This window comes from Penicillium angulare (genome assembly GCF_028827245.1).
Source record: "Penicillium angulare strain IBT 27051 chromosome Unknown utg000003l_segment0_segment0, whole genome shotgun sequence".
NCBI classification, from domain to species: domain Eukaryota; kingdom Fungi; phylum Ascomycota; class Eurotiomycetes; order Eurotiales; family Aspergillaceae; genus Penicillium; species Penicillium angulare.
In genome coordinates, this window is record NW_026623162.1 from 374,504 (window position 1) to 391,663 (window position 17,160).

General features: G+C 45.6%; 8 protein-coding genes across 8 annotated transcripts; 2 read left to right on the forward strand and 6 right to left on the reverse strand.

The window, feature by feature from the left end:
* Positions 1-311: 311 nt before the first annotated feature.
* On the forward strand, positions 312-2,945 carry N7478_002371 (uncharacterized protein; the record flags this gene model as incomplete). Its single annotated transcript, XM_056918585.1, has 3 exons — positions 312-668; positions 736-2,385; positions 2,454-2,945. The coding sequence occupies 3 exons, from the start codon at positions 312-314 to the stop codon at positions 2,943-2,945; spliced, it is 2,499 nt and encodes an 832-aa protein (XP_056781743.1).
* Positions 2,946-3,477: 532 nt separating this feature from the next.
* N7478_002372 (mitochondrial 54S ribosomal protein mL38) lies at positions 3,478-4,272 on the forward strand (the record flags this gene model as incomplete). The annotated part of the gene is made up of 2 exons (XM_056918586.1): positions 3,478-3,652; positions 3,716-4,272. The coding sequence occupies 2 exons, from the start codon at positions 3,478-3,480 to the stop codon at positions 4,270-4,272; spliced, it is 732 nt and encodes a 243-aa protein (XP_056781744.1).
* A 484-nt stretch (positions 4,273-4,756) lies between these two features.
* N7478_002373 (uncharacterized protein) lies at positions 4,757-5,557 on the reverse strand (the record flags this gene model as incomplete). The annotated part of the gene is made up of 1 exon (XM_056918587.1): positions 4,757-5,557. The coding sequence occupies one exon, from the start codon at positions 5,555-5,557 to the stop codon at positions 4,757-4,759; it is 801 nt and encodes a 266-aa protein (XP_056781745.1).
* Positions 5,558-9,803: 4,246 nt separating this feature from the next.
* N7478_002374 (uncharacterized protein) lies at positions 9,804-10,265 on the reverse strand (the record flags this gene model as incomplete). The annotated part of the gene is made up of 2 exons (XM_056918588.1): positions 9,804-10,043; positions 10,104-10,265. 2 exons carry the CDS (start codon positions 10,263-10,265, stop codon positions 9,804-9,806), a joined length of 402 nt encoding a protein of 133 aa, XP_056781746.1.
* A 461-nt stretch (positions 10,266-10,726) lies between these two features.
* N7478_002375 (zinc-dependent alcohol dehydrogenase family protein) lies at positions 10,727-11,773 on the reverse strand (the record flags this gene model as incomplete). The annotated part of the gene is made up of 1 exon (XM_056918589.1): positions 10,727-11,773. The coding sequence occupies one exon, from the start codon at positions 11,771-11,773 to the stop codon at positions 10,727-10,729; it is 1,047 nt and encodes a 348-aa protein (XP_056781747.1).
* A 696-nt stretch (positions 11,774-12,469) lies between these two features.
* N7478_002376 (uncharacterized protein) lies at positions 12,470-12,862 on the reverse strand (the record flags this gene model as incomplete). The annotated part of the gene is made up of 1 exon (XM_056918590.1): positions 12,470-12,862. The coding sequence occupies one exon, from the start codon at positions 12,860-12,862 to the stop codon at positions 12,470-12,472; it is 393 nt and encodes a 130-aa protein (XP_056781748.1).
* An 841-nt stretch (positions 12,863-13,703) lies between these two features.
* N7478_002377 (HpcH/HpaI aldolase family protein) lies at positions 13,704-14,686 on the reverse strand (the record flags this gene model as incomplete). Its single annotated transcript, XM_056918591.1, has 4 exons — positions 13,704-13,966; positions 14,026-14,261; positions 14,321-14,472; positions 14,531-14,686. Coding segments are annotated over 4 exons (807 nt in total), but the record flags the coding sequence as incomplete, so codon positions are not given.
* Positions 14,687-15,423: 737 nt separating this feature from the next.
* Positions 15,424-16,785, reverse strand: N7478_002378 (RraA family protein; the record flags this gene model as incomplete). Its single annotated transcript, XM_056918592.1, has 1 exon — positions 15,424-16,785. The coding sequence occupies one exon, from the start codon at positions 16,783-16,785 to the stop codon at positions 15,424-15,426; it is 1,362 nt and encodes a 453-aa protein (XP_056781750.1).
* Positions 16,786-17,160: the final 375 nt, after the last annotated feature.

Sequence of the window (17,160 nt, forward strand, 5' to 3'; positions counted from 1 at the left end):
GCTATCAAAGTTGGTACCTCAAACTGTAGCTATAGTTTGGGCCAGATGGTGGCGCTTACCTAAACCATATCCGGTGATCAGCAACGGACCTCGGGAGCGACCCAGCTCACTCCACTAGTTTATCGCTCCCCCAGACCCCTTCGTTCTCCATCCACCCTGCACAACATTTCTCAACTGATGCGACGTCCGATACCCCGAGCCGGGAGTTCTTACTTCATTTAGGGCTGGGAGGGCTTAAAGTACCCGTACTAACCTTAGCTAGCACCTGTCCTATCACCCGGCCACGATAGGAAGATCCACCCCGTCCCCTGATGGCGGAGACCAGCTCCGATTGGGCTCGGCCGGCCTCCGATGTCTCCATGTCCTCTGATGAAGATGACTTTGTTTCAAGCCAAAGCACTCCTTCGATAGAGCCTGAAGCTTTGGCTAAACAGCGACTATTATCTTCCCCTTTCAGGAAATTGAACCTCGAGGCCAATTCAAGTGAGAGCTCCGACCAAGGCGTTGCTCGGACTCGGACGTCCATACTCGGCACTACGGAATCGATGTTATCCAACTGCAATGTATCACCTTCTGAAATGACTGACGAAGAGGTCGTTGAATCACCCAAGAAACCACTTCAACTTTTAGAATTACCTATTGATGTATTGAAGGACATTATCAAAGAAGTAGGATCCATCTTTGTTTGACAGTATATGAATTTGGGACACAGCGTTAATATTTGCATCTTACTAGGTTACACACACCAATGACCTTACCTCTCTCGCCTTAACATGCTCTGTAATGCATTCCTTGACGATTCCTCACATGTACTCTCGATTCGATATTGTCTGGCCGGAGTCCTTACATCCGGCAAACGAGGACTATTCTGGCGTAGACGCGCTGTCATATGGATTATCAACCTTAGTGATGGGTGAGGATGTTTTCCGACGTGGGGAACGTTCAAGGAGTCCCAGCTGGCCTCTGCAACGTCATGGAAACCACTATGCGCAGTTTACCCGCACTTTCTCGATCGGAAACGGTCCACTGAGCTGGGTGCAGGAATATTCAGTGAACAGAGAGGTTGGCAAGATGCTGGGGACACTGGTGGCGCTAGCTGTAGCGAGAATGATCAATCTTGAAGCTTTCATATGGGACATGCCAACAGGCGTGGTTCGCGAAATATGGCTTGCGCTTGCTTCTCTGGCCGACCAACCCGATAATAATTGCCGCCTGGATCGAGTGTGGGTTCGCTGGCATGATAACTCAGATAATATTTTGCGCGTTCCGGCTGGGTCGGCAGCAGCGTCAACACTGGAGGGCCGACTACTACAGAAATACAAACACGTGGAACATCCCTCTCTATCTGTCCTACCGCCGCTTAGGAGTATCGCTGTTCTCGATATTGACGAGCCGGCCTATGTGGAAGAGCTTGCTGTTTTGATTGAGCGTTCTCGCCATCGTCTGGTTGAGTTACGCATTGGGATTACATCAAAGGCACACAGGGCTGACTGGGTGCGCTGTGCTGAACAGACCGGTAATCCTGAGGATTCCACCTCAAGCTGGCCAAAAATTGGTGGTCTTCTTAGCATTCTCAGCAAGCGCGGATTGCAACCAGAGGTGGACGACTCTGTAACGCCATCCTTGACTACCACTGGCTCTTTGACCTCAGAGGGATCTACAGTGAAAGACGCGAAGAGCGATAACCCAATTAACCACCATAACTCAAGTGCTGTACCCGATTCTGCCCCGCAGAACATAAAGGTAGTGGAAGTGACTAACAGCAAATCCCTACCTCTGAATGCGTCCCATCCAGCTAGATCTAATGCAAGTGTTCCATTAAATCTTGAGGTTCTGGAATTAGAACGAGTTCCTTTATCTATTCCGCATCTCCTGCCAACAATCGATTGGACTCGCCTTACCACTCTCACGTTAATGGGCTGCGAGGAACACGAAAACCTCTGGCGGACGCTTCGTCGAAAATACGCACCACCTCAACTACCCCCAAAGCGAGCACAGGCAGGTGAAAGGCGCCGATCAAGTCTTAGCGCACAAGACTTTCCCCTGAACATCCAACATCTTCGAACAGATACTGTAACTCCATACTTGATGCTTTTCATCAAAGATACTCTGGCTCCAAATACTTTGGAGAGTGTTTACCTGCACCAGACTCCCGATGCTGAATCGAACGTTAACATTGAAGCAATTTATCGACACATTATTCGAAAGCACCGCCTAAGTCTCCGGAAGATTCTTGTGGATGCATCTGATCGGCTTGTCGATACCCAGCTCAACAACCCGCGATGGCAGAGATGGATGTTCAACCATGATATGGTATCATTTGTTACTAGTGGGCGAATGCCACAGTTGAGAGAATTGGGAATGGCCTTGCATTATCGAGATTGGGTAAGAAATCACATCTTTTAAAAAGATAATCTCCCCAACACAACCGATCTAACCAAACGTCCTCTTAGCATTTCTTTCTCCAAAGACTACCGAAAATGACGCAATTACGGGCGCTTTATCTACCATACATCGGAAAGTTTGTTCACCGGGACTTGAAAGAGCTCGCCATGCAAGTCCTTGATATTGTTAGCATTCGCCCAGAGCTCAAGATTACATACATCGGTCTGCTCACTAAATGCTATCAAATCCTTGAGCGAACGGGAGCGGGTAACGATCTTGAAATGGACGGACCTCCATCAGTAAATTCTTCCACTCATCCTGGCGATGACGGATTATCTGCTTTTGAAGATGATGAGCCAGTGGACATCAGCGATGACGAACATGATCTACCACGAGTCTCTCATAGCCAAACTTCCTTGCTTGGTTACTCTGATGATTCTGAAGACCTCGAAAGCGAGCCTGATGAACCTGGTGCCTCTAATGTCCACTTTCGATTACAGGAAATCCTCTTTTATGACGACAAGATATCAATTTTCAAGGTACGGCATGGTGTGATTTGATGGGCGTTTGATTTGATACATCTTTTTTTCTTCATTGCTAGCTACTTGCTTCTTTTGTGTTTCTTCATTTGCTCCCCTAGCTATTTTGAGCATCGAGCCGGAAGGGCAACCTGGCGTTGGCGATCAGATACCTTTTTCCATTTAGTTTAGTTCCAATTGCTTTCAAGATACCATATGACGATAGGCTAGCGTGAAGATCATTCAAATGCCATCCACACATTCCAATCAGCTTCCTTATCCGTCCATTCCAACGATATCGTTCTCCTCGTACTCCACAGGGAACAAGTCGTTTATAAAACTTCATTGAATCCCATGCAAATCGGATTTGAATGTTACTCGCTGGACCTAAATGCATGCTCAAGCCCCAGTTATGAGAAATTAATCTCGCACTAATGCCGACGCCCCAGTAAATTCGGGTGGGGGCCAAAGACCCTTGGAGACCTCAGACAATTAAAAGACCCTTCCACTCCAACACCTTAGAACTCCTTCCTTTGCTTCTCACCGGCTCGTCTTGCTCATTTTTCAGCTCAATATGCACAAAATCATATTTGCCGCCGCAGCGCTTGCTGCCACCGGATTCGCATCAGCTGGCAGTCTCCCAGCAGAGCTATCAATCATCGGCGTACCATCCCATGTTCTAAATGTGTCATTCAGTACCTCCAACCAAACAGTAGAGGTCCACCCAGGCAAAACGCTCAGCAAAGGCCGTAATTATCCCAAAAACTATTCATAAAACAGCCTAGAAAGAATATCTACTAACACAAGAACAGAAACCGCAGACCAACCCCATCCAAACCTGAACGAGTCAGGATCCGGCATCAAGCAAAATCAAAAATACGTCTTCATGATGATAGACCCAGACACCAACGCCACTGACCCTCTCTCCGTCGCATTGCACACGATAATATCCAACGTCAGCACCTCAGACTCGAAAGGGGACGTCGTAGCCGAATATGTCGCCCCCATGCCGCAGGGTACATCACCGCACAACTACACACTATTACTCTTCAGCCAGCCAGATAACTTTAATATCCCCTCTACCTACGACTCATATTTGCCTTTGAATCTGTCAAATGTCTTGAATCGGGTCAATCTCCCTTTACGGCCATTCATGAATGATACCGGACTGTATAATCTTGTGGCTGCGAATTGGTTCCGCGAGGGCGCAAATTCATCGGCTACTGCTACGACTTCGGGCTCCGCAACGCCTACCGGGAGTGCGGCACAGACTGCTACGAGCAGTTCGGTTGCAAGCCTGGAAGCTATTAGTGAAAAAACTGTCTTGGCGCTAGTTTCTTTGTTGGGGGCCGTTTGGATGGGAATGTAACGGTCTTGGTACTGTTGCCAGGTCTTGTATACCTAAGTATGAACTATACATATGAAGTTGCATTATGATGGATGATTCATTAAGCACTTTCATGTTCATTTATATACTTCCATGCACCCACTATGATGTATGTGGATGAACTACTACTGGTATGTATCACCAGTAGGCACTCCTGGTATAGTATTCCGGGGTCAACTTGCCGTGTGGAGAAAGTGGACTTGGCCCCCACGTTGTATCAGTAAAGGGCGCGCAACATTGAGTAAGACGGTGCTTGGATATTATGCCGATTGCCAAGATTTAGCTATTTTCTACTAGGTATGATGTTGACTGGAGATGATACATCCTAATTTCTAGGTTCTAAATAATAGATTCTCCAATAGCACAGAAAACCCCCGCTTCAATGTCGGTTCGATTATACGAGCATGAACAACGATTTATTCACAATCAAGGCACCAAAATGTGCAAATAGACCACATATAGACACTTATACTTTGAAACCATCTTCACGCTTGATCGATATTCCCACCTCTTTCTGATTTGAATCCCAGTCAGGATCTTCCGGCACTGTCCACCCAAACCAACGAGTCAGACCTTCTGCAATGAGAGGATAACAAGCCCCAATGCGAAGTACACGCTCATTATCCAAATCCAAAATGGTACCAGCCCGTCCAGAGAAATGATACTTCTGTCGTCCATAATCAACAACAAGATCAGCAGCTTCAAGAACCTCAGGCTCAATATCCTCAACACGGAACTTCTGCCCCTGGCCGGTTAAATTGGCACTACTACCAATCATAATCTGGTCGTTAAGATCATTCAGTCTTCCCAACTCCCGATGAAACGGACTCTCGGAGAAAGCCATAGCCAATGTACCCTTCTTCGTTACTTTATCCAACGTAGGCAATAAATGACTGGGCAGCAACTCGTCAATGTTCTCTCTCATTTTCCCAACAACACCAATAGTGACTCCCATCTCTTCGAAAATTGTGCCAGCAACCAGGTACTTCTCTTCTGGGAGATCGTGTAGCCGCTTGTGTAGATTGTATGTTCCAATTATTCCGAGCGAATGGCCTGCTTTTCGCTTTTTGGCAGCGAAGAATCGCTCAATTGCTTCGACGCTAGCGGCCATCATGCCGTATCCGACGTCTGTAGGGACTATTATGACACCGCCAGCTTTGAGGGCCTCGAATGCCCTTGCGGCATCGCGCTTAGCGTCGGGAAGCTCTCCTGGGGCGGGTATGACCTTCCGCTGGCGAGGTTGAGTTGACGTGTTTTCTTCTGTCATTTTGTGTTGCAAATATGTTGAGAGGGGATGTTGAAATGAACTGAAGAGTTATGTTAAGATGACGTATAAGTAGGGGGATGGAGGGGCTTGAAGGTTATATGGTGGGGATAAGCCAAATGGGATTTAGTGCGTGCTTAGCAGTTTGGGGGCCACTTTTTTTTGGATCAATTAGGAGTAGATGTTCGGCACGGAATAAAACCGGGCAGTATGTACTGTTGCTGTTATGCATTCTCTTCACGAAGTCCAAATTCTTCTCACTCCAATTTCAAGTACGCTTGCATTAAATCTGGTAAGACTGGTATGGCCGGTCGATCATCCTAAATCTTCAATGGGAATAGCGAGTGCCTGGCATATGCTGAGCATATGCATAAAAATTAAGACGATAAATCATATTCAATCACAGATTCTCATCCTGTTTGAATCATCGTCATAAGTGGTATAGTATAGATTTTGAACTCCTAGGTTATCAGTTGCTTCGCTGGAAACCGCTCTGCGTGCCCTGCAGTTGATCGACTTGCCGAGATACTTCGGGCCTGACGATCATTCCCCGGGGGAGCTTGGATGGGAGATTTCGGGGTGATAAAAAATTACAATGGAGAAATTAGAAGACAGCGATTTCTTTCTTTTTTGCTTACGACTGGGCCTTCGCCAGCGGTAGACAGCCCATTTTCGGGGTCAGAAGCAAAGAAAAGGAATTTCAATGCAAAGTCAAAAAAATGCAAATTCAAGGAAAGGAAAGCTGCATTGCAATGCGAAAAACAAGACGGAAGTGGCTTCTTCATGAGACGCAGAGCTGAGTTAACAACACTGGGGTGCTATATAGTACATAGAGGCAATATTCCAACCGTGTACCACGCTAGCGTCTTATAAAAAAGGTTTTGGGTGATATAGTCAATACTTCCACGCCTTCCAACAAGAGCGGCCGAATGGTGTAGTTGGTTTATCGTGTATCGTTCAGTAACCGCGGAGCACAAATTTCCTTTTTAGGATAAGCGCATCTACGTGTAGCTTGAAATTTGGTGGCGGTCATTGATGTAAAAGTCCAGCTTTCAACCATCAAATGGCCGAATGGTGTAGTTGGTTATCACGTATCGTTAACAGTCACATGACTTCCTTACCGATAAGGTCCTCGGATCGAGCCCGGGTTTGGTCACTTTTTTTTACTCTTTTCGTTTTCTCTTTTGCTTCTTGTTTTCTGTTATGAGCGCCGAGAGAGCGGGTGGAATACAGTGGCAGTACTAACCGGTACGGTGGGAGGTGGCAGAACGGCCACCGAGTCCCACATTACATCTGAATGGTTGCTGTAGCTTCCTTTCCCTCTCTTCGTAGCAATATTAACATATTGAGCGCACTGCTATCTCAGTGTTTTGGCCAGTCCAACATTCACTCATCGCCTGAAAGATGGTATCTCGAAAACACCTTATTTGCAGATCTATAGACTAATATGTATAAGAAGACCTTTAACGCAGTTGATATGTCTGCTCCACGCCTTAAAAAACTTTCCTGTGGTGCCCTCAGGGGGCCTCCGGCGTTTTGACGAGCTAGGACGGCTCAGATCTGCATGTTGTTGATGCCCGTTTAAATTTTTACATGTTTTGTTTTGATTGTCCTATATTCTGATTGTGTACGGTAGGACCGGGGCCTGCGGCCGCATTCTTTCTTCTTCTTTTTTCTGCCAACGTTGATTTTCTTGTTCCTTGAGACTGTTATGTGCGTTCTCGTAGCATTGATATCGCCATTATAGAGTTCTTTTTGAAATAACATTGGAGGCTCCGGCTACCCTTTTAATACTTCGAGTAACATTGCGTCATCTTCGGTACCCCTTTATCCTCCACCACTCTCACACAAACGGATGTATTGTTGGGATGCTATCCGGAGAGGAAATTGAACCACACAGCGCTCGCTATCCTTACTTTGTAGCTCAGTTTCTAACAGCTTTGCCGCTCCTGACCCTGGGATATACCTGATCTAGATCCAAAAAGCGACATTAGTATGTTATCTTATAAACGTGCCCCATGATTCTCCCAGTCTGCTGCAATTCTTAAGACGTCTGATCTCCCGGTTACCATGATATTTTGCCTTAAGATCAACAAGAGAAATTTATCTTATGTTGCGAAGGTATATCTTTACTAAGCGTCTTAATATCCCTTGGTGGGACCCTTTTTAATGGGGATGTAACGCCAACCAGCATGCTGCTGGAGCATGAAGCACGCAACTTTTGAATTATTGTTAGAAGTGGCTGTCTCTGCCAATTTACAGCTGAGAAGCTTTGATGTGGGAGGTTAGTATAGGGTCCTGCGTAGTTGATCCCGTAGTATGGGTCTAAACCCTAAGCAGTTCGTGGGATAGTGGCATTCTAACTATTCCACATTCTTGTAATTTTCTAGGTTTCTTTAATTTTAAAATGGCAGACTCAATATTATTAGTCAATTCGGAGGCCAGGATTTTTGGAGGGCCAAATAATTCAAAAGCTCCTAGATCTGAATGAAGATGATCATCCTGGGGGCTCAAACATACAAAAAAGTTCATCGGAAATATTCCGTTCTCTTGTTCTTTTCATTCCTCACTTACTGCACTTCCAATGGCTCCTTTCCTTAATCAATTGATACTCACTGTTATTAAGAGTTTCAAGAAGTGTGCAAGCAGCTGTGGTTAGGATTACAGGGCGGCAATGTACTACTGGGGAACTCTATTAGTGTCACACTCGGCAAGATATTAAATACCTTAAACTACTAGGACTGGCTTCAAGCCTCTAAGTATATCAAAGAGTAGGTGATAGAAACTTTTGCCCCATTGAAGTCCGTTTCCATGATTATCAATGTTACAGCTTGTATGAGTATAGATCAAAATCAGCTGGATCCTTCTGCACCGATAACCACTTATTGACCTGAGCTCGGAGTCAATACAAAGCAAGTGATCTGGTCAAGCATATTCAAATAACTGGTACTTTGATTTCAGGCTTTCTATACAGGCATCAAAGCAGCATCTCTCGGTTTCATGGCCTAGTAACTACTTGTCTATGAAGATCCGGGGACATGTGGGATGGAAGATCATCCAACAGATTTTAGGGAAGTCCTAAGCAGATTTCAATTGTACTAAACTGGTCAGTCAAGTTTAGGCTGGTTGCCAATGCAATATTGGCCAATTGGTAATATTCGAGACTCGATTGAAAAAAGAAAAGAGAAGAGAAAAAAGCTGGCCTTCCAGGAATATACCGACCGACTGCTCGGATAGTAAGTTGACAGGATTGACCCGGGCTTAGGAGTACACCTTTGATAGGGGCTAGATGTTAGCTTTCAAAACCCAGAAACAGCCTCTGGCTGTTACGGATCAAGCCTTGCTATATAAGCGCGATCGGATACTAGGTCTCCAACCTGGTATTCTAGGTCTTTTGCCCTAGTCACAGCAGCTACTACTTGGAATGATCCCCATTTTAGTACGTCCGTGACACTAGCCACATTCAGAGAGAAAAGGTCGCATTTAAAGACGTTGCTCATGTAGCCCCATAAATACAGAACTCGATTGAAACATCTCCAATTACCGTCTGATAAGTAACATGAGAAAAAGACTTTGGATGATATGGCATAGCATGGATGGGCGAAGTTTATGCGCGGCACCTTGGATACTAGTAGTGAAATAGGAAAATTTGGCGTGAAGGGGCGCTCGGTTTCAACATGGATACTTCTAGGGCTGTCACCCCAGGAAATAATTGACAATATCTATCCCTTGTTACATCCTCTCTGGTCGCAGCGCTGGAAGGAAGGGGATACGTCAATTTATATTTGTAACAATTTCTTTCTACAAGCGATGACTTGAAGATTAGCAAGCGGTATCCTATCGGCATCCCAATATGCAGTCTCAAAAAGTAAATCCGCGAGCCAAAGCACCGAGACATTAAGAGGGATTCGGGGTGTAGGATTATTTCTGGTACAGAGCCCCCGTCATTACACCGGTAGTTCCGAAAAAAAGATGGAGACAAGGGAACAGGGGAACGATGTATGAGCTGGTTATAAAAAGAAAAAAGAAAGTGACCAAACCCGGGCTCGATCCGAGGACCTTATCGGTAAGGAAGTCATGTGACTGTTAACGATACGTGATAACCAACTACACCATTCGGCCATTTGATGGTTGAAAGCTGGACTTTTACATCAATGACCGCCACCAAATTTCAAGCTACACGTAGATGCGCTTATCCTAAAAAGGAAATTTGTGCTCCGCGGTTACTGAACGATACACGATAAACCAACTACACCATTCGGCCATTGGATTGCTGGAATCCCGGACTTTTACACAAATTAGCACCCCCAAATCTCGATAGATCCGAAGTCTGTCCGACATAGGCACACCAATACTCTTCCTCTCGAGAATCTGTAATGTAGTCCATATAGCCTCCTTCGGTATGGGGCCAGGGGTCTTGCTCTCGCTCTTGGGATAGCTTGATGGTATGTAGTCTATTATCATATGTCAAGATCTTATCCACCGTTGGCTGGAAATGAAGCTTGACTTAATTCTCCACGGTTATGGTTTGACCCTGCAGTGCAAGTACCCGCGAGTCCACGGCATTCAGTGCAATATTTGAAAATCTAGCAACACCGCCCACAGCTTCAATAGCTGCGCGGCGAGGAACATGATTGATCAGATTGCTTTTGATGGTTCCGTTGTGCAGACTGTATACGAAGGAGTTGATTATAGTTGGAAGATGCTTCATGGCAAGCTATTTTGCGATCATCTCGATGATCTCCGGTGTGATATAAAGAGTAGATTCCATAGCACTAGCCCTGGAGATTGGCAATTCCTTCGAGTGCAGCCTGAGGACTTCAAATATTGTATATATGTCGATGGGTAGGCTATCAGTCAATGACCGTGTAGACGAGGCTTGAGGAACGGTTATATGAAGGTTTTCCAGGGATTCGGGGGCATCGTCAAATGACTCCTACTATATATCATGTTTAGAACAGTCATGCGTCAATATTACATACTAGTATATCAATTGATTAACGAAAAAAAGAAGCTGAGGAGGAGCACTCGGCACAGAAGAAAAGAGATGTATGGAAAGCAAACACGGTTATGCTAGGCAAAACTTGAACCACCGGCAGGCAATCATGTCATCTGCGTTAAGCTCGGGCCATAAACTTGAAGGTTCAAGTTCTTGTATCTCATACCTACCACCTAACCAATTTGAATCACCACCTTGCCATAGTTCTTCTTGTTCCATAGGTACTGGAACGCCTCTCGTGCTTGGTCGAATCCAAAGACTGTATCGTCGATCACCGGTTTAATACCAAATTTGTCGATAAATGCATTACACAATTCGAACTGCTCTGTTGGGCCCACTGTGATCCCTCTAACAATCGCCAAAGTCCTCAAACAATCCACGAAGCCACACTTCCGTTCAGATTCAGCACCTCCAAGGAACCCAACAACCGATATAACTCCCTCCATCCGAATAGCCTTAAGTGATTCTGGCATCGTCGTCTCGCCTCCAACTTCAATGACGTGATGAACACCTTCCCCACCAGGTGATAGCATCTTCGCACATTCACCCCAATTAGACTCTTCGGTATAGTCTATAACATGTTGCACTCCCATATCTTTCAACTTGGCTATTTTATCCTTCGAAGATGTAGTTGCGACAACGGTGGCACCTGCTGCGAGAGCAATCTGAATAGCAAAGAGACTAACCCCTCCAGTGCCCTGAGTGAGGACCCATTCTCCGGGAGTCAGAGCGCGACCCTTCAAACCAAAAAGGCAATTCCAAGCTGTGACAGCAGCACAGGATAGTGTTGATGCCTCGATACTAGTCAAGGTATGGGGAGCTCTCACTAACGCGGTTTCATGGAACACAGCATACTTTCGCAGAACACCGTCGGCTACGTTCCCAAGGCTGTAATTGCGCTTCTTGGGTGAGGTTAAGCCGGATTGATGTGCTGGATTGAATGCTGTGCAGACGCGATCACCGACTTGGAACCGAGATGTTGATTTTCCAACAGCAGTTATTATTCCGGCGGCATCGGAACAGGGAACAATGCCGGCATGAGAGGTCATCGGATAAGCACCCATTGGAATGGCAACATCACGGTAATTCAATGACACAGCTTGGATCTCTATTAAGCAATCTCGGGGTCCAATTTCACTGACAGATGCTTCATTGTTGCAGTGCAGGCCTTCCCAGCCTCCATTTGGGGCAACTGTCCATTGTGCAGTTCTGTGATCCATTTTTTATTGAGTTCGACGACTACTGCCTGATTGAAGCAACGGTTGATTTGAAAGTGATGTATTTTTTCCGGACTGATTAAAGACACTGTGCTCACATCTTTATACGTCTTCTTCAGAGGTCTTCAGAGGTATTGCGATCGATTACAAATACACTCGGAAGTCGGCACGGCACGCATCCTTCATACATGATAGGGACGGGATAGCAATGATAAGGCACGAACCAAGTCGGAATTGTGCTTCGAGAAAATCATTATAAGCTGAATCTGGGGAGTTTATTACGATTGTTGTGCACGTTCCTTCCCGTGGATAGTCATCCCGGTTTAGCTTATACATGTTGAAATGCGCAGCTGGTCACCTCTGAGCCCGAAAGCTTCCAGAAACCCTGTTTTTATAAGCCTGTAGAGTTTGAATGTTCATATCGGAACTTATTATCAACATGTATGCAATGCTGAATCACAAATTTGGGGGTATGTATAAACAAACATAGATAACTCAAATCCACATGCACTTCGATATCCAATCTGATTTCCAACAAAAGAAAGACCCTTAATCCAATTCCGAATCTCTTCCGAGACACCGGTTGAAAACAAAATAAATATGCCGACAAGTTCTTTGAACCGAACCGATAATAACTTCTTGACCGCTTGTTTTGATACCTTGAATTCCAAATTCTTTCATCTGACCAGTGCCAGCATCTCATCTCTGTTGGGTAGAAAATTCACCTGTATCCTCCGGTAAAAACTCAAGCCTTGCGCCATCAAGACCAAGTTCAGGAAGACGAGGTGGCGATGAGCTTCGTGGTCCAGCATGAGCGTCCTGTCCATCCACCTTATCTTCCTTTCTTTTGGATCGGAAAGACCGAAACCATTCCCCCACTAGATTAAATTTTGTCCCACCCCGCGAATCTGCATTTTCCCAAGATTCGTCGCCCTGAGTCCGGCTCGGCGCTTTTTGAAAGGAGAATCTCATGCGTGAGCTGCGTTTGTTGATCGACCGTGTGCTGGATGCGGAAGTAGAGTTGTTTTGATTGTCCGGAGCATGATTTGCGTCATCGATTGAGGAGGATGTGGTTGTCGGCGACCGTGGCATTTTGTCTCCCATTGCTTTGGTAGCTTTGGGGTTTTGAAATTTAAAAACCGAGGTATCAGACGTATAGACGTTCAAAAATGCACGTGTACTTCGGGTCATTCATTTGGTTCGATCAAGTGCATGTTGTGAAGAACAAAACAAGTCTCCTATTTTGCAGTGACGCAAACTATGGAATTCATGGGCCGTGGGAGGGGCGGGTCGTGGCAAGTTATGGGGCCAGACGAAGTGATCTTCATGACGATGACTGGCCAAGAAGTTGATCTATCATGTAAGGAGGCCGCACAGGAGCCTGGGGTTCACCCTTCCCGTCTCCGCTTTTTCACTAGTGAACTTTCCACGGGCACTTAGCAGACTTTTGTGTTATGGCGGGGCTAGATTTGCCAATAGTTGAAGTACCTATTGAGATTCGGTAATAAAGGCTCTCCTAGCTTTTATTTAGAGGTAAGGCGAGGCTTGAGGTTTATTTACCCCCTTATAAGCTCATGAACTACTCCGTCCTCCAGAGCTCTATACACAATTATCAGTGACAGCATATTGCCCAATACAGTTTAGCGTTCCATTTTTAGGCTTAGCTCACTTTGGCATACACATACTAGCGCCTGATCTCTTAATTTAGCTGCTCCATTCTGCACCAGCCATTTTCTGTTATTCCATGTACCTCACGGTTTGAAAGAGAGAGAAAATCACTTGCTCATTTAATACTACCTACAAGAAAAAAAGACCGAGTGCTATAGCTTCCCTCCGCCGCCTGAGCTGGAGTTGAAGGAGTACTCGGTGGACTCTACTATCTGAAGCACCTTCTTATTTGAATATTCGCTAAAATAACGACTGATTCCAAACTTTATGATCGTGCATTTTTCAATTCAGCCGTATACCAGTTCTGCATTGCACGGATGTCATAACTGAGAGCTACAGTATCAAAGGTCTTCAAATGCTCCTTGCTCAATGTACCATCATTCGATAACCGAGCGACCCATTTGCCATGCTTTCTGGCCGCTGCCACAATCTTTTCAATCGCATTTACAAACTCTGGCTCATCGCCCTTTGCTGGGACATATCCAAGAACTGATAGAGCGAGATCATTTGGTCCGATAAAAAGCATGTCTATAAGAAATCAGATCAGCACAGTCATCATCCTCCACGAGCTATGGGTCAACACTAACCGACACCAGGAACGGCGCAAATCTCATCAACATTCTCAACTCCCTGTTTTGACTCAATTTGAAGACAGGTAATGAGAGTTTCATTGGCTGTTTGTATGTATGTCGGGATATCAATGCCGTGGGTAATTGCTGGAAACGCCGAGCCTTGTCCACGAAGTCCATGTGGTGGAAATTTAGAATAAGAGACTATGGTTCTTGCTTCCTCGGCTGTATTGATTTGAGGCACAACAATTCCACTGGGAATTTCGTTAGAAAACTGGTCAATAACATAATGAAAACTTTGTATTTGACTTACTGAGCACCTGCGTCTAGAGCTCTCTTAATCAAATCGCAGTGGGTCATCCTGAGACGCACCAGCGGTGACACGCCCAGCGCCGCGATAGCGGCAGTAGAACTGTGCATTGAATCATCACTGATATAACCATGCTCACAATCTATGATGATGCCCTTTGTGATTGTCAGCGAAAATCTCTCATTTCAAATTTTGGCACAATAAGTCACTGACATCGACCCCAGTTTGGGCTACGATCTGTGCGGTACGAAACGACGGTAGTCCCAAAAAGGTCATTATAGGTTTCGCATTATTTTTGAGGGCATTGAGTAGCCTCAGCTGCGGATTATGGGTTAAGATTGCCATCTTTGAATTGCTTGAGGCCGTGTACTGTAGTTGTTGGTAACAATGCTTGGGACAGGCACTAATTTATACCGACCGTGAGTTCCCAGAAATTGTCTTTGGGAATTTTGATGAATGAATTTAGTATTATAATATCCAAATAAATAGAGCCAACGAAATAGTTATATAAGACCGTGGCTTGTTTAGCCCTCCCAAAACCTCTGGATTTACATGGTCTCGGGGAAATGAATTCAAGCCGAGCAGAACCAAACGCCGACGTGCCTCAAACACCCATGGGGCCAAATTCTTCAAATCATGCAATTCCAACTATCCTCCCGGGTACCATCCGGCGAGCTTCAGCCTAGCCGATATGACTTGACAGGGGTATCATCGGAATATTTTCCGTGTTCATTGAACCGATATTCGTGTTGAATGGCTTGATCATTCACCATTGTCTAGATAGGGAGCGAATTATTCTCCAAACTACATTATGATCTTTCAAAAATTTAAAAAAATCATTAGAGACTTAAAAATGACCCTTTCACTCTTGCAAATTATGTGCAATAAATGGATGAATCCATAGAGAGCCATCTCATTCGAATTGAGTTGGAAATAACTTTCTCTAAGTTACCTATACTCCAAAATTTATTCAAATTCTTGCTTCGTGGAAAATCGGTTCATAATAATCACAATTTAGATAAATTCAATACTAAGAACTGTCTATGATGTAGTAGAGAATCTTGCAAATTTATCCGGTTTCCCTCACAATAATCTCCTATCAAGTCCTATTGCTTGCGTTGAAGTGTATGGTATCCGAGCTTCTCTCGCGCCTCAGCAATCGTAGCTCCACTAGCAATTAGATCTCTAATGCCGATTTCACTTTGCTCGATTTTCTGCGCAACCTGAGCCACCTCACGCGCCCGAGCTCGTGGAACAATCACAACGCCATTCGCATCGGCAACAACAATGTCTCGCGACTCAACTCGCACTTTGCCAATACCAACGGCCTCATTCACAGCAGCCACTTGAACACGATCCTTGCCGGTGCGCATCCAGCGACCAGCCGTGAAGAGTGGGTATTCATCTTCAATTGCACGGTTCACATCACGACACACACCATCGATCACAGTTCCAGAAATGCCTCGAATACCAGCATACTGAGTCATTATGTCACCCCAAACGGTACAGTCAGTGCGACCGCTGTTATCGATGACTACAACATCGCCAATGGCCACATCGTCGATGAAGTCCCCGACACTCCCGGGTGGATCGCTGGCAGGTACGTAACGAATCGTAAAAGCTGGACCGACGGTTACTTGTTTGTAGTCCGTCAGAGGCATGATTCCAAAGGCCTGTCCGGGAATTCCGAGTTTATCGAGCGCATCAGAGACAGCAGGTGTATCTGACTCGGCAAAGAGAGCTACGAGCTCTTGGTCTTCAACAGTGGCCTCTTTGGGATTCCTTGCAGAGGCCGATTTGGTAGCATCTGATGGGGGGCGAATAGCCTCAAATTGCTTATCGTGCATAACCTCGGTGACGGGTTGACCCCCTCGAACTGCCTGAACCATTCCATTCTGCCGACGATCGATCTTCTCACCCAGCTCCAAAACCTCCTCGATACGGTTTGCTGGAATGAATACCGTTCCACATCGGTCGGCAACCACATAGTCATCTTCGTTAACTGTGACACCACGTATCTGTACCGGATTGCCCGCATCAATTTGTACGAGGCGATTTCGGGCGCTAACCATCGTTACCCCACGGCCGTAAACTGGGTATTCAATGTCGCTGCTGCCGTCTATATCGCGACTCATCCCATCAATGATAGTTCCGCGAATTCCTTTCTTCTTTGAGGCGTTGGCGATAATGTCGCCCCAACAAGAGAGTCCATCTTTGCCCCCCGCGATCACCAGAATACGGTCGTCTGTTGTGACCGCATCGATCACGGGAGTTAATAAATGGGTTGTGGGTGCTGTGCTGGTCTTTGGTCCAACTTTAACTGTGCTGGTGCGCCCGACGATTTTTGGACAGTTCCAGAGTGGCTTGAGGTCGTATGCGGTGCCTTTTAGATTGAGAAAGTCCAAAGCGTCGGACACTGTATTGGTGTCGAGTGCTGATAAACGTTCAAGAATGCTGGGTTGCGTCATTTTGTTTATCGGAGATAGGTCAACTTCAAGGTCATGGGAGGCCGTTCAAATATTGTTATTTTATTATGCGGGGTTTCCTTAATACTTATATGCATCCATTGATGTAGCTTTAAGTTCGGCCAAATAATATGCTTTCCAGTTAGCAGCTGTCATGGTGACTGATCCAATCCCCGACTGCTGTCGGTAAAGAGGCGTCTTCCCGAACGCCGCGAATCCACGGAATAGTTCTTGCCCGCTGATGAACAGTAATTTGCTAGGAACTTGCATGCAGCATGCGGAAAATAAAAATAAAATTCTGAGGTTAAAATAGGTTAAATTATGATAATTAACAATGATGCAATCTTCATAGTTCGGTCTATTCTATACTATTCTGTT